Source organism: Aulonocara sp. 'chitande type north' Nkhata Bay, linkage group LG5 (assembly GCF_057382095.1).
Source record: "Aulonocara sp. 'chitande type north' Nkhata Bay isolate Kocher_YH1m ecotype deep benthic linkage group LG5, A_spYH_male_GT1.1, whole genome shotgun sequence".
Taxonomy (NCBI): Eukaryota; Metazoa; Chordata; class Actinopteri; order Cichliformes; family Cichlidae; genus Aulonocara; species Aulonocara sp. 'chitande type north' Nkhata Bay.
This window is the reverse complement of record NC_141348.1, coordinates 38,346,108-38,373,549: the sequence shown is the minus strand read 5'-3', so window position 1 is coordinate 38,373,549 and position 27,442 is coordinate 38,346,108. Positions and strand designations below refer to the sequence as shown.

The following is a 27,442-nucleotide window of genomic DNA, read 5'->3' as shown; positions in this document are numbered from 1 at the left end:
ACTTTATTTCAATTTCTAATAGCATTATCTGCTTTGCAGTTAAACTCATCAAACTTGAATTATGTTATTTGTATGTCTATGGGGATATATTCTGTGTAGGTCTTTAGTGCTAATGTTTTAGCCGTTGGCTGTAATGTATAGGCTATAGGAGTCTGGGTCAGTTGTAACAGCAACAGTCTGGGTTAGTTGTAACAATAATGCAGATGTTACAACTTACCACGCTATTACTTTAACTTATATTAAACAAGTTGGGGCAACGACATCAGCTGAGAGAGGTTCACTGGTCACATTTGTATATGCGGTTAATGCCATTGGCAACACAATTCCTCCACTGTTTGTGTTCCCACACATACATTATGCAGACCTCTGTGTCAGAGATGGACCAGTAGGAAGTACTGGTAGTGGAAATAAGTCAGGATGGGTGCAAGAAACAGATTTCCTCATCTTTCTGAAGCACTTTGCAAACCACACCAAGGTAAGCCATGATAAAAAATAATGGAATTGCGATGCTGGTGAACAACTACATTTTTTCAGCTTCATTGTTATGTTCAAAATTGGTGCAAGAGTTGTAGGTTATAATGCCCACTGAGCCAATGAGGCCAAACTCAAGGAAGACCAACCAAAATTAATGAAATATTCATTTGCAGAAAATTCCATAATTTGTCTTTTTTGGGGGGTTGGAATATGCTCAAAAGTTAGATTTCTGCATTCTGTCACACACACACACACACAGCTACATAAATGGCTCTAAGTACAGTCATGTGTTGAATAAACAAAGATTACATGTTAATATTTTGTTAGTACCCTTATTTCATTGTGTTACATTTCACCCCGGGATATGTTACAACTAACCCAGACTATGGGGTTAATTGTAACATTTCACTCTTTGTGTTTGAGACCATACCATGCAATGGGTAACTGTGCTGCAGAGAAAATAGCTGCACTATTTAATAGCAGAGACATGTAAATACTTTGCATTACATTTTGAATCCACTACCTTAAAAGAGCTCCAATTTACAGACAGAAATGTCAAAAATGTTACAACTATCCCCGGTCTCCCCTACTCGTTCTAGATGTTAGCACTCACTCCACCACAGCGGGTGACAGCAGGTAAACTTAGAAGCGTAACTCTTTAGGCTGAAATTAAAACCTGCATGCTTAAGCCACGTCCTTTCGCTGGATTCAGGTTTCGTGAAAAACGCAGGTGGTGTCCCCACCAGCCCTGGGTGCACCCCGGCATCACCCACCCGCCACCTCCTCCCTCTTCACCGCCGGGCGGCTATGCAGAGGCAGTGACGTCAGCAGGCTGTCTCTCACTCCCTTCCTGCTGCATCACAACAGGCGTTAGTAGCTCGAGTAGCAGTAGTTGACCGGGGGGACGGGATATCCACCGCTGATTCATTGATAAATAAACTCTATTGACGCTGCAACACTCGACAACATCCTAACACGGGAACTGGTTGCAGTGCGATAATCCCGCTCCAGCTGTTGGGACATGGCCAGGCCGGAACAGGTTCTGCTCTTGGAGCCTCAGCACGAACTGAAATTCCGAGGTAAGAGGGGAGGGCCCGGTTGTGGCAGGGAGGAGGAGTGGGGGACCTGCCTCTGTCAGCGCTGTTTGGAAGGAGAGGGGGGCACTATTAGGGAACCCATACCGAGCGGGGCTGCAGTGCACATTTTCACAATATAGCCTTCATATGAAAAAGCGAAGGCTGCCCTGAAAGGACGGCAGGTCAGCTGACAGCTAGCTGCAAAGCTAGCTGGATTAGCTCTCAGCGGCTAGGTTAGCCAGGCCCTGTCACACATTTGACCTGCACCAAGTTCCTCTAAAGCGGGTTACAGCTACTAGACACGAAATGTTCACCCATTTAAAAATAGCAACTATAAAAAGATGACACAAGCATAACTGCTCTTTTAGTTCGCCACCTTTCATTGTCCATAAGCTGCAACATCCTTAGCATGTCTGGCTGGCTAACATTAGCTCCTCCTCTGATTGGCTGTCTCGCTCTGCTGGCCAGCCAGCTGTCATTTAATAACTTGACAGCTCACAGGACGGAAAAACTGGGCAACCTGTGCAACTTAATATGATTTCAACTGTGGGTCGTTAAAATTTCCTCAGTCCTTATCGTTTGGACTTTTGAATCAATAATAGATGTCTTGGTGAGACTCGGCATTTGGCTGCAAAATGTCACATTTAGGCCCAGATAATGTTACATAAACACATATGGTACATTTGTACCTGCTTTGGAACAGATTCTGGAGTTCCTGCCATAGTTTGAAACATTAAGCGTTTTACTTAAAACTAAGACGCTGATAAATGTAATATTTATACTTGTTTTAATGATACCCTGGTCTCCCAAATGCCTGAATGGTCAGTGTTATTTCGTTTATGAGGCTTAAAGAACAACAAATTACACTTAGTTGTCTTAGCAAAACCAAAAAATAAATTAAATGCCAACCTTTATAATATTTATCACTGAGCTTCAGTGTAGTTAAATGACCTGCAGCCCTCAGCAATTTACACTGTAGCCACTGTTTAAATCCACTCAAAACTATCAGTGCTTGAGCCAGCAATTTGTTGAAGATAGTAATGCCTCCACTGCACACTTGTTAATTGCTTAAGCATTAATATACACTGAAAATGATGAGTAGAGCATAACCAGAATATGTCCCAATACTGTTTTGTTCTTATGTCTCTCATAAGATGCCACACTTTTCACTGTGTTAGCTATGATAAGCTCCAACCTTCCCACAATCCTAATCAGATAAACTGTTTAGAATGTAGGGTGAGAAAATAGACACCAAAGTGCATTAGTTGTTTACATGTTCGCCCAATAAGTGAAAGATCCCTGGGGGTTGAGTCAGCAAGGGCATTTGGTGTAAAAACTGCCAAATCAAATACGCAGAGCTACTCTCTGTAACGACCCTTTGTGAGTAAGAGAGCAGCCGAATGTTGCTTTTTCGTCTTCCTCTTCTTCAGTTTATTATCATGCTTCCATCACAGCCACATAACAAGAGCCAAATAGAGAAATTGTATTTAAATATTGATTTGTTGTCACTTTTACCACTTTAGTCCAATCTGCTCAAGAAATTTTATGGAAAGACCCAAAATTAAGAATGTGTTAGTCCACCTCTCATTAGGTCTTTAAATTCCCCGGCCTGCTATTTGGCTCTCCAGTTCCTAGCTTCAGCTCCATTTCATCTTAATGACGACGTGATTCAAAAAATATTTTTAAAAAGGGTACACAAATTCATAGCGTAAGTAAGAAAAACTGATTCAGAAGTATTTAGATTTTTGACTCAACAAGGTTGGAAAGCTTCTTTGTAGTGATTTAGGGTAATATTTAACTACAAGTTCATAGTTTTAAAACATCGTACCAAGAGGTTTGGCTATTCTTTAAAACCTCAGTCAGATCCATACCTCGGTTCTGCTTTATTGGAGATGAATAATAAAGAATAGAGAAACATATTTTTACCATAGAGCGTATCACCTGGTTGTGATTGGAACATGAACAAAAAGTGAAAAACACCATCATTATCCTGCTTTAACCATTCATATGGTTGTCGTGCAGTACAGTTCAGTGATCTGTAGCACGGTGACTCCTAATTGCAGCTTCATTAATGGCTAAATCCAGATCATTGTCTTTGCTCATCCCATGGGAGTACTGAACTAATACCATGATAGTTCACATAGTGGCAAGATATGCCTAGCACCACACAGCTGAAGCTCTTCTGAACCTCTACTCCTAATGTTTCCCATTTCAGCTGTTGATTGCCTTTTGGGGGGAAGATGTGGGTCATATTTGCTGTAAGAAAATTCTCTCATAGATTTCCTTTGAGGATTTTTTTGAGTTCTATGTCTCATCCTTATATAACCTCCATGTTTCAGCTACAGGTTCGTTTGGTTTACTTGTGACTATTTACACAACTGTGATTCTGTGTCTATATAAGTGACCCAAAATAGACTATGTGCATCAAAGTAAAGCATTATGTCACCCAGTGTAACAATGTGTCTTATTAACAGATTAAACTAGAAACTCACTATCAATTGGAAAGACTGTTGCTATGGTTACCTATAGTTGAAGCATTGGGTGGATGTTTGGGGTGTTTGTTACATGACTTTAGTGGACACACGTCGCTTTTGGTAAATTCCTTAGCTAGAAAACACAACCTGTAAGGAAATGTAAGAAAAAATATAAGAAAAATAAAATCTAAGTAAAACTGAACAAATAAAGAATCTCAGTAAATAGAAATCTAGTAGAATGAAGTAAAATAAGAGTCATAATAGGTATAAAAATAAATACAGGTATTGTGCCAAGATGTTTTGTTTTACTTCATATGTTTATATGTTTCATATGTTGTTTGTTTAATTTAAGACAAAAAAAAATTAAATGAATGAGAGGTAAAACTTGAGGGGGTAGGGACAAATAAGTAAATACTTCAGCCTACTCCTTTTCAAACAAATAATGGAATGATATTTTGTAATGATTGTGAAGGCACATGTTTGAAATGTTTGAAATAAAAATGAACTGAACTGAACTGAACTGAACTGAAAATTGTTCCAGTACCTGTTCAGTAAGTGGTGTAGGTCCATGTGTAAACTAGTTTTTTACATAAATGTAAAAGTAAACTGAAGATTAGTGCAAAATTAGACCATGAACCATTTATATGTATCAAAAATATTTCCTTCATTCAAACTGTATGTAGCTAAATCAATTGCAGGGAAAATCAGTAGGTCGGCAGTTTGTATCCCGGTGCAATCAGTTTTTCCAGTATTTGGTTGAGGGGTTCCGTCATCTTTAATTCAACTCTGTCTTTCATCAGTCTTCACTTAACCTTAGAGATCAGTTCTCTTTGGAGGCCAAGCCATCTGTTGCCGGACTCCTCAGATGATATATCTTCATGGCTTTTTGTGATGATTGATAAGAATCTGAACCTGAAGCCTGAAAGAATCCCACATTACTGTATAAAAGTGTCTAATAACTGTTGATCTTAACCAGACAGAAGAAACTGTGTCTTATTGTAAATGAAAATACCACAAATCACATGCCTAGATGTAGGCATGCAGTGTGAAAGCTCAGGAAATACAGAGTGGGTTTGTTAGTAGCAATTTGTCTCTGGTTTTTACAATCTCTAGAGTAAATGCTCTTAAATTCTAGGCACTGGACTTTTTCATTTCTACCCATTTGAATTTTTTGTCAGGGGTAAGGGTAGCAAACCACCCCTTGGTTTTTATCTCCTACTTATAAAATCCAACATCGCATGATGACAGCTTCAGATATCAGCTTCTCATAATAGTTTTTTTTTTTTAACGACCATTTGTGGCCTCTGTGAGTTGGACACTGTCCTGAGAAACCTTCAGGAAGTAGTAGATCAGGTGTACAGTAGTCAGTGGCGTGAGTCCCTTTCATTAAAAGCCTTTAGATCTTGAGCCAAGCTTGTGAAGCTCTGAATTTCCTCTCTGTTTTTGCTCAACAGGGAGTGGAAGTGTCAGTTGCTCTCAATGTTTGCTGAGCTGAAACTTTACCTTGAATCTGGTGTATGTGCTAATTCTGAAATAGCTCCGTGCTTTCATACAGGGAGTTAGTGTGCTTCTCTCAACTGCAAACTTTACCATTACCATAATGGCTACTGTAGGGGACTAATTTGTAGTTTCATCAGAAAGCTTTACTTGATAAAAAGGCTTTCACGATTGGTCAATGTGGTTCGTAGTTGTTGATCAAAATCACAAGACGGAAGACTGTTTTGGAACTTGGAAATTAGCTGGTCAGTAAATGCTGGTTTAAAAGTCTGCACTTTCAGATCGTTTATTGATATATTTTCATCCCTCTAACCATGATATGTATAATAGTAACTATATCTATGACAGCAAAGTGAGAGGAAGCATTGTCTGCAAATAAATGTGGATAGACATGGTCATTTATGGACATTCTTTGCTAATATGGTTTTCCATGATACTGTAACATTCCATTCCATTAATCTTGCTTTCCATAAGGCTGACTGTAAAGTGTGTGGTATTGGCAGCATATTTGCTAAGTTTGGGAAGTCATGCAGCCATTCATCATTGCCCCTCGCCTGACCATGAATTAGCACAGCTCTTACTCAAGCTACTAGGGAAAATACAGGCATTAGTAATGCTTCCAGTTAGGTTTTTGTCCCATCAATAAAAAAACCGGGAATAATTAATTGCATATAAACCTGTGACTCTCAAGCTATACAAGAAATGATATTTGGTCAGTCGGCAACATCAGAAAGGGCTCACAACCTGCAATATCTGCAATGAATATTCTTGTTATATCAAAGAGACTAGTGATTAAACAGTAAGGCTTTCTTCAGCCTCACTGAATAAATCATGTTACATTTATTCATTTCAAGACTCACTGTAGTCATGTGCTAGAGCTCTGGGATCCACCCATATTTCTGTCACCAACATCAAAGTCAAAAGAAAACCTTAACACTGAAGTAGATCTTGATTTACTCTTCACGTTGGGATGAATTACAGTTTTAGATGCTGCTTACTCTCGTGGTGACTATAAAATGAGAAGGCAATAACTACTTATATTTCCTGCTCCTGGACTCCTAAATCAGTGCACGCATGGTATATTTTATACAGTGATTCAAATAATTCTGTTTCAGCAAACATTGATTATTGTTTCAAGGCAATAACTGAGTCACTCGAGACATTCTTTGCTTAAACCAGGACAGCGGATTGGAAATTTCTCACTAAATGACAATATGCATAAATGAACTTGATGTTTAAATGTGTGTATGTTTGAAAAATAATTATTACAATAATCCTTGCAAACACTAAATCACTGCTGATTGGTTAGAATAAAATATAGTGTAGTGTTCAATCCAATATTTAGCTTCTTTTTTTTTTAAAAACGCATCATATCTAACAGGACTGAGTAGTATTTAAACTGAATAATTAGTCCGAGGATAATTTGTTCTTAAATGTTTTGTGTGTTGGAACAATTTTCTCTAGTAACTGATCACTGGTACACATCTGCTCTGAACATGCTGTGACACAAATCTACAATAACTATGTTACTTTAAATTCATACAGCTTACTGGACTGAGAATATGCTTTGAGATATTGTTCAAGCTCTGCACGTTAACAACATAACACCCCCCACACCCCTGAATAAAAAATAAATATTGCCTGACTTAAGAAACTCACTATTTCACTGTTTTACCAGAAGAAAACAATAACAGCAATATTCGATAAGCTGGGGAAGGGTGCACAAAGTTGTCTTACAGACTGTTCTTAGGTAGCTGTTATCTACGGAAGCGTAGAGCTGCCACCCAGGCAAAAGAAAAATACAAGTGTATCACGTTATAACGTGAAAAGTTTATTGTTCTAACAAGATACTTTTCCTGTTTGTACAATATACTTTCCTGTTTGAACAACATAATATCACGTTATTACAATATACGTAATTATCACGTTCGTACAATATAATATTTATAGTTATCTAACCTATTTAGCATGTACTTGTTTAGGAGCAACAGTCTTCAGAAAATTCACATAAAAGTCTGTTAGGTTCTCAAAACCCTCTTAAAGTATTTTAGGGATTTCCTTGGGGGGGATCCCCTCGTTGAGTCATAAATGAGATTTGGGGCATTTAACTTGTACGGAAGTCAAATTACTGAGCTCTTTTTTTTAATTGTATATTATGCATTTCCACTTTCACTTGTCTAATTTCAGTTTTCTTGCACCATGTAAATACATTACTGGGGCTAATTGATTGATTGCTTACAGCAATATAAACTTGCTTGTTATTCCCCTGCTTTTCCACCCCTTCATTTCATATTACTCTGTCAATTTTGGACATCATTTATTGTCCAGAATTACCTTCACTTGTGTAATTTCATTTAAAAAAATGCTGGAAGCTTTACAAAGCAGTTAAGATGATCCTGGAGGATCATCAAGGACTCCAGTCACCCCAGCCATAAACTGTTCAGACTGCTTCCATCAGGAAGGAGGTTCTGCAGCATCCGGTCCCGTACCAGCAGACTGAGAGACAGCTTTTTCCATCAGGCCATCAGACTGCTGAACACGTCATAGACACCTCAGCTTCACTACTGGAACTTCAACATTATGCACTCCACACTGTATATAAATGCCACTTGTTTTGCACATATTCAACTCTGTATATTTTATATATTTTATTATTATTATTATTATTATTATTATTATTATTATTATTATTTTATTTTTATTTATTATTATTATTTTTTTTACTATTTAATTTGTAAAAATGTGTATACACACACACACACACACACACACACACACACACACACACACACACACGTAGGAAAATATTTAGTATACACATCCAGAAATGCATACACTATTATATATTGTACATATATTTATTAGTTTCAGGTTGGCCATTCTTGTATTTTGCTCGTTTGTGTTGTTGTGTTTGCACATCTCTGTTGCTTGTGGGGCTCGCACACAAGAATTTCACTCGCATGTGCTGTGCCAGTGTGCCTGCACATGTGATGTGACAATAAAAGTGATTTGATTTGATTTGATTTGAAGATGGGGGAGAAACTGTAACAGAAAAACATCTCTGGAGTTTTGGAAATACATGTGCAAGGAAGAAAAGAAAAGAAATTAATAATGACTTCATTTTACTTGAATAGCCTTGAATTTAATGTTTTTAAGCAGAAAAGGGAAAGTGTGTAGCTCTGCAATCCAAGGGAATATTTTAAAAACTTCTTCCATGCTTCTATTATAACGGTTATAGAGTAGCCCATTTCAGACTTGTTCACACTCTGTGTAGTCACTTTAGTTTAGCCTGATGAATTGAATGGGCAGTTATTTACACATCTGTGCAATCTAATGTCACACAGATTTTGTATAGCTTTGTTAGGCTAACGATCCGATCTCTCCCTGTGCATACCTCTGTTGGTGATGCCTGGAAACTTCAGAGCTACAGTCCATGAGGAAAAGCAGCATTATTTTCTAATAGGTTGATGGCAGCCAACAAGGCAAATATTGTGCAGTGTCGATCAATGGAGGTTTCTCCATTATTGATAAATGTGCAGAGCTTAATGCGGCCACAGAGATGTGGCCTGCATCTCCAATGCTGGCTGTAATTAGTTAAATCCAAACTGCATTAGCTGCTCTGTTTTAGATAATGCAGTAGTAGAAGATTTATATTTATGTATGATTTATTTTGTATGTACAGCGTACCTTTCAGTTTTCTATTAATTGAATAATTGTTTTTCTTAACCATGAGGGCAGTGTAGATAAGCTCCATTAGTTTAATTGGCATGAAAACTATTTTTATTCCGATTATGTCAGGTCAAATGAAAAAGCCTTTACATTTCATGCAGCCGATTTGTTACATCACATTAGACTTTGATAGACCACATTCGAATGTCTCACACATACTCACAGCCCTTTTCCTCTATTATTTACTTTGTTTGAAAAGGGTGCAGTCAGCTTGTTCTTGTTTGTATGTACAGTGTAAATGTGCTTCTTGGCAAAATCTTTGGTAAATATTTATCAAAGAATAAATTGGTTTGTAAATTCATAGTACAAGGTAGTGCAACTTCTCAGTCAAGTGAAACTCCCACACTTGCTTCTGCGTCGATGTGCCAGTTTAAGAAAATTACATTTAAATGATTGTTTCTCAGAAACAGTCACATTATAGTGTCTGTTATCATGTTTTTTCCTCACACTGTTGCTTCTTCTGTGCAGTTGATGTATCTTTATTACTTGGCTCATTTGATTTCATTAACAAGTTGCTTTCTCATTGTCCTTATTTATCCAAAGACAGACTTGTCAGTCTTGTCAACACCAGTTTTTAAGTGTCCACTGTGTTTACTTTCCGCACAGGTCCATTCTCAGACGTGGTCACCACAAATCTCAAGCTCTCCAACCCTACAGACAGGAATGTGTGCTTTAAGGTGAAGACGACAGCGCCGCGTCGGTACTGTGTGCGGCCAAACAGCGGAATCATCGATGCAGGCACCTCAATCAATGTCTCAGGTAAGGATTCAGGGAAGTAGGACTGAGTCAAGTTTATTCACTCGCTGCTTAAAATGGGGTTAGGGTTAGCCTGTGATAAAATGACATGTTAGATCATCTGTCTCAAGTCTTTTAATGGATTGAACAATCATTGCTGCTTATGTGTGAACTATACTGCTGGTCTGTATACATCTGGGAATAATTGGGATCATTATTCTTTCAACAGAGCACCTAGTAAGTTGGGATGGATGATTCTTATACTTCTTAAGAAGGATAGACTTTATACACGGTAACTTACAGAACTCATTGGTTGTCAAGTCAGTATGAAGACAGTGTTATCCATATAATATATAAAGAGATTTGTTCTTGTTACATGAACTTAAAACTGCAACTGCGTGGTATTCCTCCCTCCTCCTTCCATTTTGAAGAAAGCAGGTACTGGCTAATGTTTCCATGTGTTCACCGTCTGTCATTTACAGTCCCAGACTCATTTTACAGTGCACCCTATCTGGTGTCAACAACTGCAGACTGTGTCAGTGGTGCCTGCAGTCAGCAGTGACAAACCAACTGAGTCCGCTCTGTCTGTTTCCTTCATTTTCCAGCCTTGTTAGACTGAGAAGGGTCACAGGTTAGAGCCTGAAAATGAGTTTGCTTCTCTGAGAACGTACTCACAGTGGCAGCTGTATAGGCATAGTCTGTGGTTACTTTAAGTCCTATGTCTTTAGGGAGTACTCAGGCTGTATTGAAGCAGGGTGTTTAACAGGATAGAACTGAGGCCTGGGCTGTATTGCAGGACATGTGGCTTTAAAAAAAGAAAAAGAAAAGTTGAACACATGCGTTATTTCAATGAAAAGCGGAGGATTATTTAAGATCTTACATACATATTGTAAAGTGATGAAAATTTTTTTCATCACTTTACATTTTGGATTAATTTTTTTCTTTTTTTCATTAGTATGTGGTTGTGTAGAGTACTAAATGATAGCTCTGTGGCTCTCCTGTTGGTTTGACATCTTTTATCACTGCAAGTGCCCATTAGCACAGTGCTGGTTTTGGCCAGTGCACTTTAATCTCCATTTCATTTTGGCACACAGAACACCACTTAATACATATGTTCTTTATTTATAGTTTAAAAAAAAAAGACTTAACTAAATATTGCTCAGTAAACAATGCATGCTAATTAAGACTAATTTACATGCCTTGTTGTGACTTAATACTAAAGGCAAAAAATGAACTACTATCAACAGATGTCATAGGTGCTTAATCCAATGTACAATCCATCTACAGTACATTTAGAAGCATTTCCTTTCTGAAAATAAGAACACAAACATCCTGCAAATTTTAACATTTCCATATATGCTATTTACAAGGTTAGTAGTTTGATTTATCTATTTGAAAGAAGAGACTATTTTTTTTACTTTTTAACCTCCTGATTTATTTTCTAAGACTTTCGTTTTAACTGATTTTTTTTTTTTTTACACATTACTGTGAATTTAAGTATACGTTAGTAGTGTTGGTTCACCCTAAAACACTGATTTCATTTCTTTAAATGAAACTCAGCATTGACTGAGACAGCCGTAATATTACAGAATAGTTTGAAATATAACTTCTGGAGTTTTGCGAGCAGTTGTTAGCTGAATGTTGACATTTTCAAAGGGGTATGAATAAGCATAAGCCACAGTTCACAGTTTTCAGTAATTCTGAGGTGGTGGTATTACAGCCATGCACCAGCACAGGCACCAATGAGCAATATGGCTGTTGAACTCAAGAAATTCAAAAAATGAAAAACAATTAAACCTCAACTTTCAGATTTTATGCTTTGTGAACCTCGAGATTAGAACCGTCGAGTTTTGTGTAATAAAAAAATATAAAGAAGAGTTTTGTTTATTTTAAAGAAAGCTTCATGTCAGTGTGTTTCATTCCTGGTCTTAAAAGCTCTCTGAAACACTGGACTGTTTAAGAAGTCGAAATAAACACTGCAAGTTGCTATACCAACATTACTAATAAGAATAAACTTTTCTGTATACTGAATGCATGAAAGGTCTCTCCCAAAATAACTTGCCAGTATCTGCACTGGCGATATGACCAAAATCTCATATCCCGATATAAGAATTCTATCGTCCGATAACGATATAAATCACACAAATGTATCATTTTCTGTAAATTCTGTGAATCTCGGGCAGCTCGACTTGCGGGAAGTGTTTCCAGCTACACGTCATGTAGCTGGAGTAGAGTGTTTTAACCGATGTATGAAACGATACATTTTTAGACATAAGTAGTAAAGGCCGCCGTTTTCTTTGTGAGTATTTATTACACGGCGTGCTGCGGGGAAAAGCCTGTTCTAACGTTTGAGTCTAAGGTTTATTTTTTAGCACCTGGCGGCTCTTTTTTACTTCTCATCCGTAAATGATCTGCTCTTTCACGTGATTCAGTTTATTTTTGAAAAGTCTCAACAGGATCTTGAGCTTTATTGTGAAAGGTTTATGTGGAACATAAACAAGCGGACACACGATGCTGGTACCGTCGTTGTTGGTAACCACAACGCATAAAAACAGACGCTTGTCCGTCCGTAGTGTGGTTATATAAAATATAAGAGAAAGAGAGAACTTTAAGAAATTAATATAGCCCCTACAGTGACCATCAAAACGATGAAAAAATATTGCCGGAAAGAGTTTATTTTGCGACACTACGAAACAAACGATAGCGTAAAATGAAACTATAGATGTTTTTTATATCGTCATCCGATATATCGTTATATCGAACAGCCCTAATCTGCACTGAGGGACGAACTCAAACATTTCGTTCGTGTCACACTCCTATAGCCTCTGTTTAAGAGGATTGCAAGTCATCTGTAACTTGTTTCAGTCCAGTTTGTCTCGTATTTCCAGGATGTGCACAATAGTTGCACAGACATCCTTGTGTACCACTGCATACCTACAAACCCATGATTTGCCATTTGTTGGCTTAGCAGTGGACTCGCAGTGCTTTTTGAAGCTCAGCTTTGCTGTAACTGTATATGTTGAATGTAGCTACAACCACAGGAATGTTTCTGGTCTTGATTGGTGTTATGTAGCAGTATCCAGTGGAAAAAATATCTGGCATAAATGTTTAAAAAATCCTCGAGTCCACAAATATTGAGCTTGTTGTGGGAATATGTCAGAAGTTCTCCTGACATACTGGGGACAGAAAAGCAAAATACCTTCCCACAGTAAAACAAATAACAGTTTTGTTGTCGCTGCTGTCCGAATTGGTTTCATTAGATTGTCTTGTTCTCGTTTCCTCCATGCCTGTGTTATGACAGGACATGAAACTGAGTCTCCAGTCAAGTTCTCATTCATTCAGTAGTGACACATGGATTTGAGTGTTTATGGCTGTGATCTTTTCTAATATTCACATTAGCTTGTTACCTACCAAGAGTCTTGTAATTGAAGTTGGACTCTAAATAGAAGCTGATTCCATGAAATATGTGGTGGATTGAAGTGCTGCTAATGTTGGGATATTTCTCACTGTGATATACACATGGTGGTGTAGTCGGTTACTTTTTCCTTTTGAAATATATTAAATAAGACAGACCCAAGAGAGCACAATCAGGAGTAAGAGCCTGCTAACCTGAGAAGTCTGAATAAATATACATATTTATTTATATTTTATGTGAGTTTCATCTTATATGCTGGTAAATTTTCCCTCTTGGCTTCTTTCTTCACAACTCCCCCAACTTAGTTCTCTTCCTCACTCCCACGCTCCCACACCATATTGTCTCACTAGGTTTGGTGATCTTTGACAAGGTCTTTGTGTTGACTAATACTGAACAAAGTGGCCAGGGAGTGCCCTGTGACGTGTCAGGCTTCTCTTAATGAGATTGTAAAAGGTTGCTGTTATAGGTAGAGGGCGTAGTAATGAGCTTTTATGATCATATATCTTGTTTCATATCATATTGTTTTAATAATGTTGTTGGATTCACCTCATTTATCGTCATAATTTTTTGATCATTGCTGTGCTTAAACTTGGATATAATCCTCTATTTTTCTGGCCCACCTTCTGTTACTTAATCTTTGTTTTATTGCCAGACAGCTCTTTTTGTTTCTGTTTTCTTTTTTTAAACTGTTGTATGCTGCAGATAATCCACTTTTTAAGGGGCCAGAGAAGTCTAGTATATTACACACTTACCGAAACTTACTGGCTTTTCTGCTTTTTTTTTTTTTGAATAGCATATTTGTAGACTAAGACCAACAAATACATTTTACAGCAGATGAATGAGTAAATCCCACTATAGTTGATCTCCAGGGCCTGCTTTACAGGAGCCAGTAGTTGCTTGTAACTCTGGTGTGAGCTGGTTTTCTCAGAGGACACAATTAATTAGTGACAGGAGAAATTTCTTTTAACCACCTCTTTTAACTTTCACCTCTCTAATGGTTACATTCATCATCAACAAACAGGCTGGCAATTACCCTTCTGTTTGACCGTGTTGATTACAATTAGCCTCTTTGAGTTTTATAAATTATTGCCCAGTGTGAAGAATACTAAATCATGCCATTAGCAGAAGTAGCTCTTGGTGTAAAGGTGTAATCAAAGGGGGTAGATTAAAGATGATTTAAATCACTTTTTCTCCTACTGAGGCTGTGCTTTTTTCCATCTCAAGCTTTGACTCAGGATCATTTAATGTTATTCAGCGTTGCTTAAAGAACTTGCAAGCTTTCCTGACTCTATTTTCTTGTATTGTCCCCTTGGACCCAAGGTAGATGGCTGTGCAAATTGAGTCTGACTGAAACAGGACGTTCTCAATCTGTTCATGCCGTCTGTTTCTGATTTGCAATATTGAGCTACACTGATTGCTGTAATGGTGCACTACATCACTGAGGTTTTTCACTCTAGGGAGACTGGGGATGTGCCACATCTGAACACTGCCCTGATAGCTAGGCTGTTTGTTCCTAGGAAAAACCAAAGAATCATGCTGGCATTGTACTGATTTAAAAACATCTTTCAATTATATTGTGATTTAAAACCTGTAGTCAAAGGAGTAAAACATTTTCCATCAATAGCCATCTTCATCCTCTCTGCAATTCAGTCCCCTATACTAACATAAGAAAGGGATTGCTGTATATCATTGTTACAGCTCCTCTCAGTGACTGGAATAACGTCAAATGAGCCACGAGTGGCTGTGAGGACTGATGTGGTGATGGGCTAAAGGAGTATTCCAGCTCCACACCTGCTTTCTGTTAGACTGATATGTAATGTTAAAGAAGAAAAAGACAGAGTTGGATGCTGTTAGAAAAATTACCCCTGAGGATTTTTGTAGATCTGTCAGTGTTTCGCCGTCATGGTAACATGAAGAAATCCTCTTTAGCCCCCCCCCCCCCCTTTTTTTTTTTTCTTCATCATGGGCAAACTCAGACACCCTTTGCTCAGCCTGACAAATACACGAGATGCACAAGTATATAAAAACTCAACGTTTTCTCTCTAAGCTGGGGACTGAACATTAGTTTAGACAGAAAAAGTAACAAAGTTGGGAACCAAAATTTTATTTATTTATTTTATTGCCATGTTTCACTCACAAATCATAATCTCTTCCTACCTGTCTGCGGAAGTTCCTGCACGTGATTCAAACAAGAGATGTGTTTTCCCAGCTCCCTTGGGGATGGGAAGTGGCAGTGAGGTTTGAAAAATGGGGAAATAAAACTGAGGTCTTCGCGACAAAATGAAACGATAGTATTCTTTTTGGGGATTTCCTGGGGTCTGGGCTGGAGCTTTGGTAACTTATCCAAATTTTTCCTTCTATAAATAATAATTCTTTCTTTACTGTTGTAAAATTTTTCCTTTCTTTGCTTTCACATGCGTGTTAATTGCAAGCACCTTTTCAAACAGCATTTTCTTCTTTTTCCTTTTTATTTATTTAGTTTATTGATACTAGAGAGTCTTATAATTACAAGACAGTACAATTTAAAGAAAATATTCAGAAACAATTTTTGGAAGCAGACTAAATGTTTTTACTTTCTGTGCTGACATTAACTTTCTGTTTGTATTTCAGTTATGCTGCAGCCTTTTGACTATGACCCCAATGAGAAGAGCAAACACAAGTTCATGGTTCAGTCAATGCTAGCACCTCCTGACATGACTGACATGGAGGGAGTGGTGAGTGTGTCTCATTGTTCATAGCTTTTAGCATGTGCTTATTTTTACGTGCATGCTTTAAAACAGAAATACTTTGTACATAGATGCATTACAGTTATGCATATATAGTGGGGCAAAAAAGTATTTAGTCAGCCACCGATTGTGCAAGTTCCCCCACTTAAAATGATGACAGAGGTCAGTAATTTGCACCAGAGGTACACTTCAACTGTGAGAGACAGAATGTGAAAAAAAAATCCATGAATCCACATGGTAGGATTTGTAAAGAATTTATTCGTGAATCAGGGTGGGAAATAAGTATTTGGTCAATAACAAAAATACAACTCAATACTTTGTAACATAACCTTTGTTGGCAATAACAGAGGTCAAACGTTTACTATAGGTCTTTACCAGGTTTGCACACACAGTAGCTGGTATTTTGGCCCGTTCCTCCATGCAGATCTTCTTGAGAGCAGTGATGTTTAGGGGATGTCGCCGAGCAACACGGACTTTCAACTCCCGCCACAGATTTTCTATGGGGTTGAGGTCTGGAGACTGGCTAGGCCACTCCAGGACTTTCAAATGCTTCTTACAGAGCCACTCCTTTGTTGCCCGGGCGGTGTGTTTTGGATCATTGTCATGTTGGAAGACCCAGCCTCGTTTCATCTTCAAAGTTCTCACTGATGGAAGGAGGTTTTGGCTCAAAATCTCACGATACATGGCCCCATTCATTCTGTCCTTAACACGGATCAGTCGTCCTGTCCCCTTGGCAGAAAAACAGCCCCATAGCATGATGTTTCCACCCCCATGCTTCACAGTAGGTATGGTGTTCTTGGGATGCAACTCAGTATTCGTCTTCCTCCAAACACGACGAGTTGAGTTTATACCAAAAAGTTCTACTTTGGTTTCATCTGACCACATGACATTCTCCCAATCCTCTGCTGTATCATCCATGTGCTCTCTGGCAAACTTGAGACGGGCCTGGACATGCACTGGCTTCAGCAGCGGAACACATCTGGCACTGCAGGATTTGATTCCCTGCCGTTGTAGTGTGTTACTGATGGTGACCTTTGTTACTTTGGTCCCAGCTCTCTGCAGGTCATTCACCAGGTCCCCCCGTGTGGTTCTGGGATCTTTGCTCACCGTTCTCATGATCATTTTGACCCCACGGGATGAGATCTTGCGTGGAGCCCCAGATCGAGGGAGATTATCAGTGGTCTTGTATGTCTTCCATTTTCTGATGATTGCTCCCACAGTTGATTTTTTCACACCAAGCTGCTTGCCTATTGTAGATTCACTCTTCCCAGTCTGGTGCAGGTCTACAATACTTTTCCTGGTGTCCTTCGAAAGCTCTTTGGTCTTGGCCATGGCGGCGTTTGGAGTCTGACTGTTTGAGGCTGTGGACAGGTGTCTTTTATACAGATGATGAGTTCAAACAGGTGCCATTCATACAGGTAACGAGTGGGGGACAGAAAAGCTTCTTACAGAAGACGTTACAGGTCTGTGAGAGCCAGAGATTTTCCTTGTTTGAGGTGACCAAATACTTATTTTCCACCCTGATTTACGAATAAATTCTTTACAAATCCTACCATGTGAATTCATGGATTTTTTTTTTTCACATTCTGTCTCTCACAGTTGAAGTGTACCTCTGGTGCAAATTACTGACCTCTGTCATCATTTTAAGTGGGGGAACTTGCACAATCGGTGGCTGACTAAATACTTTTTTGCCCCACTGTATAGGCATGTGATAGGATTAACCTCTTCCAAATATACCTGTTAAAATAAATGAGTCCTAAATTCAACATATGACACATTACACCATATCATTATTTAACTAAAACTAAACCAACATGCAGAAGCAGTGTGTGAAAAACTAAGTACACACTTACTACTTTCATATGAATTTAGAGGGTAAGTAGCAGCCAGCTGTTTGCTAGTCAAATGCACTTGATTAACTGACTGTTATCGAGTGTGACCACATCTATAAAAGCAGGAGTTTTGGCAGTTTGCGGGTCAGCACAATGCTAGGGAGGAACAACCTGCACAAAACGTCATTTGGTGATAACCAAAGCATATCAGCACAAACACGTCATATCAACCTTCAGCCATAGTGGGGCAAGGGTTATAATTTGGACTTGTATTGTAACCACAGGACCTGTGTACTTTGCAGTCATTGAGTTAACTATGAACCTCTCTGTATACCAAAGTATTCCAGAGTCAAATGTGCGTCCAACAGCTTGGACAATGATCCCAAGCACAGCAGTAAATCCATGAAATAATGGCTGGATCATTGCAAAACCTTGATTCTTTTCTTTTTCAGTCAAAGTCCAGATCTCAGACTGAGTGAAATGTTGTGGCAGAACCTTAAATGCCTGCAAACCTCAATGAACTGAAGCAATGTTGGAATAAAAAATGGACCAACATTCCTCTACAACTATCTGAGTGACTGATGGTGTCAATGAATGCTGAAGGTTATTGCTGCCAAATGTGGATCAACATCATGGGGTGTAATTAGTTTTTGACACACTGGTTCTACATTTTAGCTTGATTTGTGTTAAATAGTGACACAGTGTAATGTGACGCTTGTGCCTGTGTTGAGTTTGTATTCAAATAATTCTAAAACCTAGTAACATTTTAGTTTTTTATTATGTCCTAAAACCTTAGAAGGTGTACTTTTTTCACATAACTGTGCATACATTAAATTTTACTGTGAAGGAAGAGGCTGTTAATCTACGCCCTTCCCACACTTAATGCAAGCCTGTGCTGCAGTGCTGGCACGCAGCAACAAAACACATTTAGCACAGTTTAGTCATAACATCATGTGTGGTCTGAGAGACATCTTTGTGATGACTGGCCCACATTTAAACACCTACATACTTGTGTAGCTATCTCATTAATATGACAACAGGCATCTTGCGAATTTGTTTTAATGTAGTGACACACATGAAAATGCATAGAATCAACAAGAGGGACGGTTACAATAGACATGCTGTATTAAATCAGAGCTTGAATTATGGTGGGGTTTTGTGGGTTTTTGTGCAAGGTTGTGACTGTAACACAAGTTAGATGTGAAAGCAGATTTTTAAGGTGGGGGTTGTAAGAAGAGCACAAGTCCTGTTGGTGACATGCTTCTGTCAGTTGTTTGTTTGTTTGAAACAATATGTGGAGTCAGTGAACAATGGACAGACTACTCTCATAATGGTCCAGTTGTTGGTGAAAATATGTAAGATGACCCTAAGCATACTTGATATTTAAAACCAGGCTGAGTCAGTATTGGATAAAGCAGTACTCAGAGATGCTTTGCCATACCTGGAAATTCCACACACTTTATCTAATCCCAAGAGAAGTGTAACTCCATTTGGTATGATATTTAAACGTGGGGAACCTGGGATTATATGCTTGCTTGGAAATATTTTGAAGTCTGAGAATCTTTAAAGCACTAACATATTCTAAAAGATAACTCAAACAATGCAAAGACTTGGAAAACAAAACATGCATATGTGGTTATTGCCTAAAATGGACCATCAAGTTTCTCAAATTCTACCAAAACCTAGTTTAGCAAGGGCACATTGGCAAAGCTCAAAGTGTGTTACTGTAACACACATGACAGCACTCTCTTCTGTCTAAATTAAATTATTATTCAATTTACTCTGAATAGTAATTGCATAATTATTCAGGCTAAATTCCTGGTTTTAATAAAACATGGAAAGAAAGCTGTGCCGACAGAATACATAAAATGACTAAAGAGAAATGACTTCACCTGAGTGCTCTTAAAGATTGAAGAGCCAAATTAATTCACAAGGACATTTTGTGTTAATATCCACTTATTTGTGTATTTCTTTCTTTCTTTTTTGCAACTCTGTCTTGAACCAAAGAGAGATTTAAACAAATTATTAATAAAGAATCAAGAATTATTTATTTGGCTGTTTAGCTACAATAAAAATGTCTTTATGGAGATGCAGAATTTAATTAAATTTTTTTTCCAAAAAGAGTGGAAATACTGTATGCAATCTCACCTATTAAAACACACACGCACACAAAGCCTATACATCTTGTTTTCTTTTCATCTAGCAGCTAGCTGACTTTATTTTACTCTGTTGCTCTTTTTCTGTTTTTATTCACACCATTTTTTAAAAAATATATATACTTGTTTATTAGTGAGGGACATCAATGCATGTTGTCCATATCTTTTTCTTTCTACCTTTCTAGTGGAAGGAGGCTAAACCAGAGGAGCTGATGGACTCCAAGCTGAGGTGTGTTTTTGAGATGCCGACGGAGAACGAAAAAACGGTATGCACACAGACCTATCCCTTTTTCTTACCATGCATGTGCGTTTGTCTCCTGCAGATGTGATATCAGAAACAGTTATGTTTTTATCATGTTTTTTATTATTCTCTAAGTGACTGTAATTAGCCCAAGAAAGAGTCCAGTGTTTAATTTCAGTTGTGAGTATGTCAATCACTATCTGAAGTCACTAGCCAGCTTTTTTTTCCTACTGTGCAGCCTCTTTTTTTTTTTTTTGTTATTTTTGTTTTGGGGTTTTTGTTAATGTGTCGCAATGGAAAGCGGCATTATATATTAGGTGGTGTTTATTGTTGTTTTCCAGTTCCCCATCTTGCTATTGCTCTGCTGTATCTGCCTTCTTTATCCTGTATCTATCAGTCTTCATCTCTTTTCTTCTTTTTGCTCTCTTTTACCACCCCGGGTTTGTTCTTTTTATCGAGCCGCTTATGTTTGAACATTTTTGTAGCATTTCCCTCCTCATCATCTTCTCCATCTTGTCCCACTTTCCTCTACATCTCTCTTCCTGCCTCAGCTGCACTCATAGCCATCAACAGCCCTTCAGAGACTCTCACATGTGGTTTATTGTTGTTGTGATTCCTCTCAGACCTCATATTCCGCTCAGCTGCAGAGACATTATTTCGTCATAATATGAGTTGAGAGAAAAGGGACCTGTGGTAGTTGTTTTCAATTCATTATGAGCTGAGAAATACATACACATGTCTCCCAGTTGGCTCTGTACACCGCAGAGTCCGTTATGGAGAGATAATGCTGATAGAAACCAGCTTGATCCATTTACAAAAGGCACCCCTGTGTGAACTCTCAGACTGGAGAGGAGGTTTTGTGTGCATGCGTGTGTGTGTGTGTGTGTGTGTGCGTGTGTGTGTGTATATAGAGCAAGTCCCAAAATGTAAACACAAAGTTGTACCTGTGTGCCAGCAAAGACATCATACAGAATCACCATGGAGATATTTTAGCATCAACAGTCAACTTACTGCATTACAACTTTTCTCTCTGTAACCCACTTACAGCATGATATGGAGTCCAACAAGATGATGTCGTCCAGCTCGCTGAAGTCAGAGTCCTCGCTGCCTGTGAAGTCAATGAGCTCCACCCTTGATGATGGGGAAGTAAAGAAGATCATGGAGGAGTGCAAGAGGCTGCAGATGGAGGCTCAGAGGCTACGGGAAGAAAACAAACAGATCAAAGTGAGTAAAATGACTCAAGACTGTAGACACAGGTCTTTATACAGATATTACGGGCTGCAAAGGCTTTACTGAAGGGAATCAGTTGGTAGTAATTCCAGTTTGTCATTTCAAGCTCAACACTTTCCAGCGTGTTAGTGTTACAGTACAAAATGTTACATGTCTTTATATTTTGCTGTCAAAGAGCCAAACAATATTTATTATAGTGGTCTTGAGCGAGTTCTCCAGGCTTTTTGGTATTTCAAAGTTTTTGTTTGGACATTGGCTGCCTTTTCCAGTCCTTGTACCTCACCATTTTGATCCTAATCACACTGCACAAGTTTCAGTATTTCCAATTTTCCTAGCAAAATATGATTGGTGAATAATGGAGAGTGGCTCAAGACTTTTGCACGGCTCACAAAAATATAATTTTAGCGGTGGCTCAAGTGGGACATCCACTAATCACAGGGTTGGTTTAATCCCCCTGCTCCATATGTGCCACGTGCCCCCTAGATTTATGGACTGAATAATTTCCCACAGAGTTAACATATGTAAACGTGTAACTACAAATAGTTTTAGTCTTGTAAAACAAAGAGGGACAAACAGGTCCAGCTTCACATAAAGACTCTTGGGCATTGTCAACTTACAGATTATAATTATTTGTAGGTTTGGTATTAGAGCTTAATCGGGCCAATGAAAATATTTTGCTTTGAGGCTTGACTCAAAAGCAGAAAGTGATATTCTGCTGATTAAACAAAGAAAACCATCTCAGTCATCAAAATTAGCAGATGACATCACTGAACATCATGAATCACCTCTGTGTTGATTATTTTTTGTACTGATTGATAGCTGATTGATGTTTACAATCAAGATAAGCTAATTAAGTAGAAGTGTTTAGTCACACAAAGCAGTGTCCTCCACCCAGGCCAGTAACTCACAATTAAGGTTTGCATGGAGTACAGCTGCTGATATCTTTAATCGGTAGCAGACCTCAAGGTTTAAAGCTTGTAAGCTCGCAATTTTGCAAATCAATGAGTATGCCATCAGTCACTAGCATCATTGGTTTCAAATTAGTTTTTGTAAAAGTTCGGTTCAAAATCACACGCACACACGCCTACGCTACAGACGTCCAAGAGTGAGTTGTCCTCCCTTCAAACACCACCGCCTCCTCCCCTTTAAGTTCTTGCCAGAGGCAGAACGACTGTTGGCTGCTCCTGCGGCTGAGATTAAACTAACAGAGAGCCCCCCCCACCCGCTGCTGGGAAATGAAGTGTGTTAAACCCTGGCGCCTTGTGCGTTCCTTTGGGGGTTTGGGTCAGATGAGCATTTAAGCAGATCCGATTTCTGAGCTAATAAATAAATACTCTTATCTTATTAACTGATTGACAAACCGACCATTTCTTAACCCATTGTTGTCCTTTCTTATTTCTCGTTTCCACATTCCTTTTTCTTTATTTCACTCACTCATCACTGCTTCCCTGTCATTCCCTTCTCACACACATCCTTTCATCATTTCATATTTATTCCTTTCACTCCCCTTTTTTCCCCTTTCCCGTGTCCCCAATTCAGGAGGATGATGGTCTGCGGATGAGGAAGAGTAACATCATGTCACCTCAGCACCCCTCAGTCGCGATGAAGAAAGAGGAAGGGATGAGCGCCCGTACGGTGGCCCTCATTGTGCTCTTCTTTGTGATGGGCATCATTGTGGGGAAGTTGGTCTTGTAGAGCACAGTGCAGTTCGGTCGGCCGCAGCATGGGGATGAAAACAAACACTGGATTTGGAATTTTGGATTATAAAACGCCATATGTGCTGGGTAGGGGGTGGTACTAGTTTTGATTCAGTCTCATTTATGTAAAATAATTCAAAAGGTAATGTATGAGGAAAAAAATGAAGAAAAAAACAACTTGTCATGTTATGAACAAACCTACTGTTACAGGTCTTGCCTCTACGTAATCATCACATTGTCATTCTGGCTCTCTTCCCAAAGTTTCACATAATAGAGTTGACTGGTTCTGTGGGTGGGAGAATGATGGAAACATGAATTAACACTTGTGATTCAGACCAGTGGATTTTCTAGCACTGGCGAAGTAGTGTTGGTGCGATTGAGTCAGTTTGCAGTCGTGCAAATGTCATTCTAGTGTATTGATGTTTCTTTTTCTAAGCGACGGAGGCCAGAGCCAATGTATATGAATACAAAATCACCCCACTGTACAGTATATCCAGGTGTTCCTTCCAGCGAAACCCCCTTTAAGGAAGGGATTTACCAGAGAGATGATCCACACAGTTGGGGGTTTTACACACACACACACACAGGGCTATCTCCTCCAATCAGAGGCTTTGTAAAATCAGCTCGTCTTTGATTGTATGACAACTTTGAGCAGTGTATGAAACACTATGCCGTAGGTGTTTTCTTTCCTCATGACCTTTTTTTCTTTTCACTCTACCGTATTTCCCTCACTTGTCACTCACTGCTCACTGCATCCTCCGACTGTCAGAGGGGGATGTGTTTGATTGCATGCGTTCACGCAGAGTGTTGCATCTGGACTTTTGAATCTAAATTAGCTGCTTTTTATAATGGTGATAATATAATGTCATTTGGCTGTAGGTTTGCACAACTACATTTCTGATTTTTTTCTTTTGTGTTTTGTTGCATTTTTATGATTTTATTTTGAGTAATTTTGTTTTGTCGTTAGGTTTGATGCATTTAAGAATATTGCAGCTACCTGAAATGAGGATTAGATCAGTTGTGTAAATCCAGATGAAAGTCTTGCCTTGTGACCTGTTGGGGTGCAAGTTATTCTCAGGCCAAGTTGGAGGTGTATTATGTACAGACGCACATACACAAAGCATGCGTGCACATAATGAGAAACCATAAAACTAAAAGACGATGCATGAAGGAGGAGTGGTTTTATGTCACTGACAACAGAAAACCACGTTAAGGTCCTCTTGCAATGTCCAAACACATTAAGCTTTGTCCTTTCCAGCTCTTTTCATTCTCTCATATTGTCCTTTAACCATACATTTGTTTATTTGGGGCAAATGTATGTCAGAGATCAGCCGAGTGTTTTAAGCTGCCTAAACCTGCTTCCCCAGTTGATGAGTTTCTTTGCTTACTCACGCTCTGCAGGTCTCTGTTCAGTTTTTTTGGGGTGTTTGTTGAGCATTTTTCTGTCACTTAAAATGTTAAATCCTCACTGCATTTGAAGTTGTGTTCATTTTAATGCACTAAAGGTTACGAGTGTTTCTCCTTTGAACTTCCTGCCTCACACGATGCTTTCTTTGGTTGTTGTTTTTCCATGAAGTGAAAGGTGGGAAAGTATACAGTCAGCTACAGCCTTGAGGGGACCACATGATGACAATGTACTGTTTCCACAACCTTCAGAAATAATAATAATAATAATAAAAAAGAAACATAAAGCATTCTCAAATTGTTTCAGCTCCAAATTTGCATATAACACGGGAGAGCGTTTGTTATTCTGCTCTGCATTAAAAAAAAAAACAGCTGGTCATATTTGTATCCCACTTTCAGTAAACTGTTGAACAGACGCAGGAGTCCACTCCCCTTTGCTGAAAGATATCTACGGTTAATTTAGCTGGCGGGTAAGCGTTTAAACAAACACGTGTATGTTTCGACTGTATCTCTATGAAGTCGGTGGGTTGAGGATGACTTGCTGCTTAAAGGGAGGGCAAAGCGAACCTAAAACTAGTCTCAACTTGGGTTCTCAGACCTGGGTCATACAGTGCTTGCAGAAAATTGTTCTTGTTTAGTGAATCCTGACTGGAGTATCAGAACCTTTTTACACAAGAAAAATACCCTAAAACATCAGAATAATCCATTTATGTGACTGAAAATGTAACTTTACCACTGCCCCGGTGCAGTAAACTCCATCAATTTGCTACTTCAAGGCGGATTATACAAACAAAAATGATTATGTGTGAACACTAATCAATCCAGGCCTGGTTGTAAAACACATGACACTGATCTGTCCTGGAGCCTGACCATCACCGTGATCAATGTAAGCAGTTAAGAAACTGTTTTGTATGTATATAAATAAATAAGTCTATCTGAGAAAAAGATTGATATTCCTAGTCAAGTAGTCTCTCTGGTGTATAAAAATAACCCAACCTGGTTGGACTATGTAGCATCTTAATAAATTAAATGAATAAAGCCCCTAAATCACTGTGTGGCGTTATTTCCTGTTACGTATGAAAGGCTACAGTGTGACCATCATTATACACATGTGGCATTTTAAAAATATTTATTCTTTTAAAGTGTCTTTAAAATCAGGGATGGGATTGTGGTAACATTTTAGGGTGGGAAAATATGTTCGAAATAAAGATATTTGGTCTGGAGATGACAAATTAATCTACTGCTCCTTACAAAACTGGGAAGACTCGACTACTAGCAGACAATGCTTAAAAAAAACATTTTGATAGAGACTTTTTTTTTTCTTCTTTTGTAATTCTCTGACACTCAAATCTCGTCACAACCTGGTTGTTAAACATTACCCACAGTGCAACTTAAATGGTAAATAGACTGATGGTCGTAGAGCAGTTTGCTCTAAATAAGCACTCAATGCACTTTTTACTACAAGACCGATTCACCCGGTCTCTCACAGACAGCAATTTAATCCAGCGGTGGGCTATAAATTTCCCCAAAGGGCCATGTGAAAAACTGCTTATAAAGGGGTAAAATTAATATTGAGCAGAACTGAGGTCAGCTTATTGTTATAGCCCTCCATAACAGTCCCAGTTTCTCGTGGCCCCTTGGAAAAATTGATTGCTCACCCCTGTTCTATAACTAAGCACCTTGAATCGGGAGCAAAATATCAGGTTTAGTATCGAGGACACTTCGCCATGCAAACTGGAGGAGCTGGGGATCCATCAGCACTATAGGCAGAGATTACTTACAAGCTGAAGTAGCCTTAGGGAAGGATAAGAATGAGCCTGTCTAGGTCTTGTAATCTAATTTCCCCTTAATTATTAAAGCATTTATATGATTATAAAAGGCTCTGTTATTCCATGTTATCTTAACCAGCACCGATTAATACTATTTGAGGGGAAAACAAGGTGATGAAGAATGAAAAAGGATTTTAAATGGTAGAATTATGACAAGCACTTCCCAGTGAGATTTACTGAGAAAGGTTTTGGTACTTACTCTCTTATCCTCAGAGTCCTGATCTTTCTTTAACCCCAGAGACCTGCACATAATAGAACTATAGTAATGTTAAGAGCCTGGCTTTTTTCCCCAACACTAGCTGCACAGTATGCATGTCCAGAGTCTGATCTTGTCCTGTCCAGCTAGACTTCGATAGCATCTTTGTTGGGATTGGAAAACAGGCTGAAAATCGATCACTGTGCAGCAGGCAGGTTTTTAACCCAGAATCTTTGAGGATTCAGGAAACACTTTTAACATTAGCTTCCTGGGTTTTTCAAACATTGCAGGATATTTATATTACAGAGAAACCGATCTTTATCACTGTGACTTAAGTGGACTAATGCAGATGCATTAGAGGGACTTATAGCTTATATTCAGTAATGCTTTAACTCATAGCTAGACACTTGTCTTAAATGGGTCGCATTGTATATGAAAGTAAATTCAGAAGAGTTTATTCATTTGTTGTAATAACTGGACTGATGTGAGGACAGCTCATCAATAAAAGATGGCTGTACATGTGCTGTATGACTGCTGCTCTCAACAAAACCAGACCTGCTGCCACTGACAGCCGAGGCTCCGCTGGCTTTTTAGTTGCTTCTGCTTTGCTTGATTTGGCAGCACCACAATTTGCAGTGGGATAAGAGTGTTAACATATATAGCTGCAGGGAAATTAATTACCCCTCGGATTTCTGTTGCTGCTGCTGTGTTGTGGAGTAAAATAAAATCCG

General features: G+C 38.7%; 1 protein-coding gene across 1 annotated transcript; it reads left to right on the top strand.

Moving 5' to 3' along the window:
• Positions 1-1,314: 1,314 nt before the first annotated feature.
• Positions 1,315-25,733, top strand: vapb (VAMP (vesicle-associated membrane protein)-associated protein B and C). Its single transcript, XM_086293433.1, has 6 exons — positions 1,315-1,553; positions 9,857-10,009; positions 16,011-16,114; positions 20,300-20,380; positions 21,403-21,579; positions 23,125-25,733. Exons 1-6 carry the CDS (start codon positions 1,496-1,498, stop codon positions 23,278-23,280), a joined length of 729 nt encoding a protein of 242 aa, XP_086149559.1. The 5' UTR covers positions 1,315-1,495; the 3' UTR covers positions 23,281-25,733.
• The last annotated feature ends 1,709 nt before the right edge of the window (positions 25,734-27,442 follow it).

Excerpts from the sequence above, each read along its gene's own strand:
- vapb (XM_086293433.1), top strand. The coding sequence starts at position 1,496 with ATGGCCAGGCCGGAACAGGTTCTGCTCTTGGAGCCTCAGCACGAACTG. Across the intron at positions 1,554-9,856 it reads GCACGAACTGAAATTCCGAG|GTCCATTCTCAGACGTGGTC; the intron begins GTAAGAGGGGAG and ends CTTTCCGCACAG. Across the intron at positions 10,010-16,010 it reads CACCTCAATCAATGTCTCAG|TTATGCTGCAGCCTTTTGAC; the intron begins GTAAGGATTCAG and ends TTTGTATTTCAG.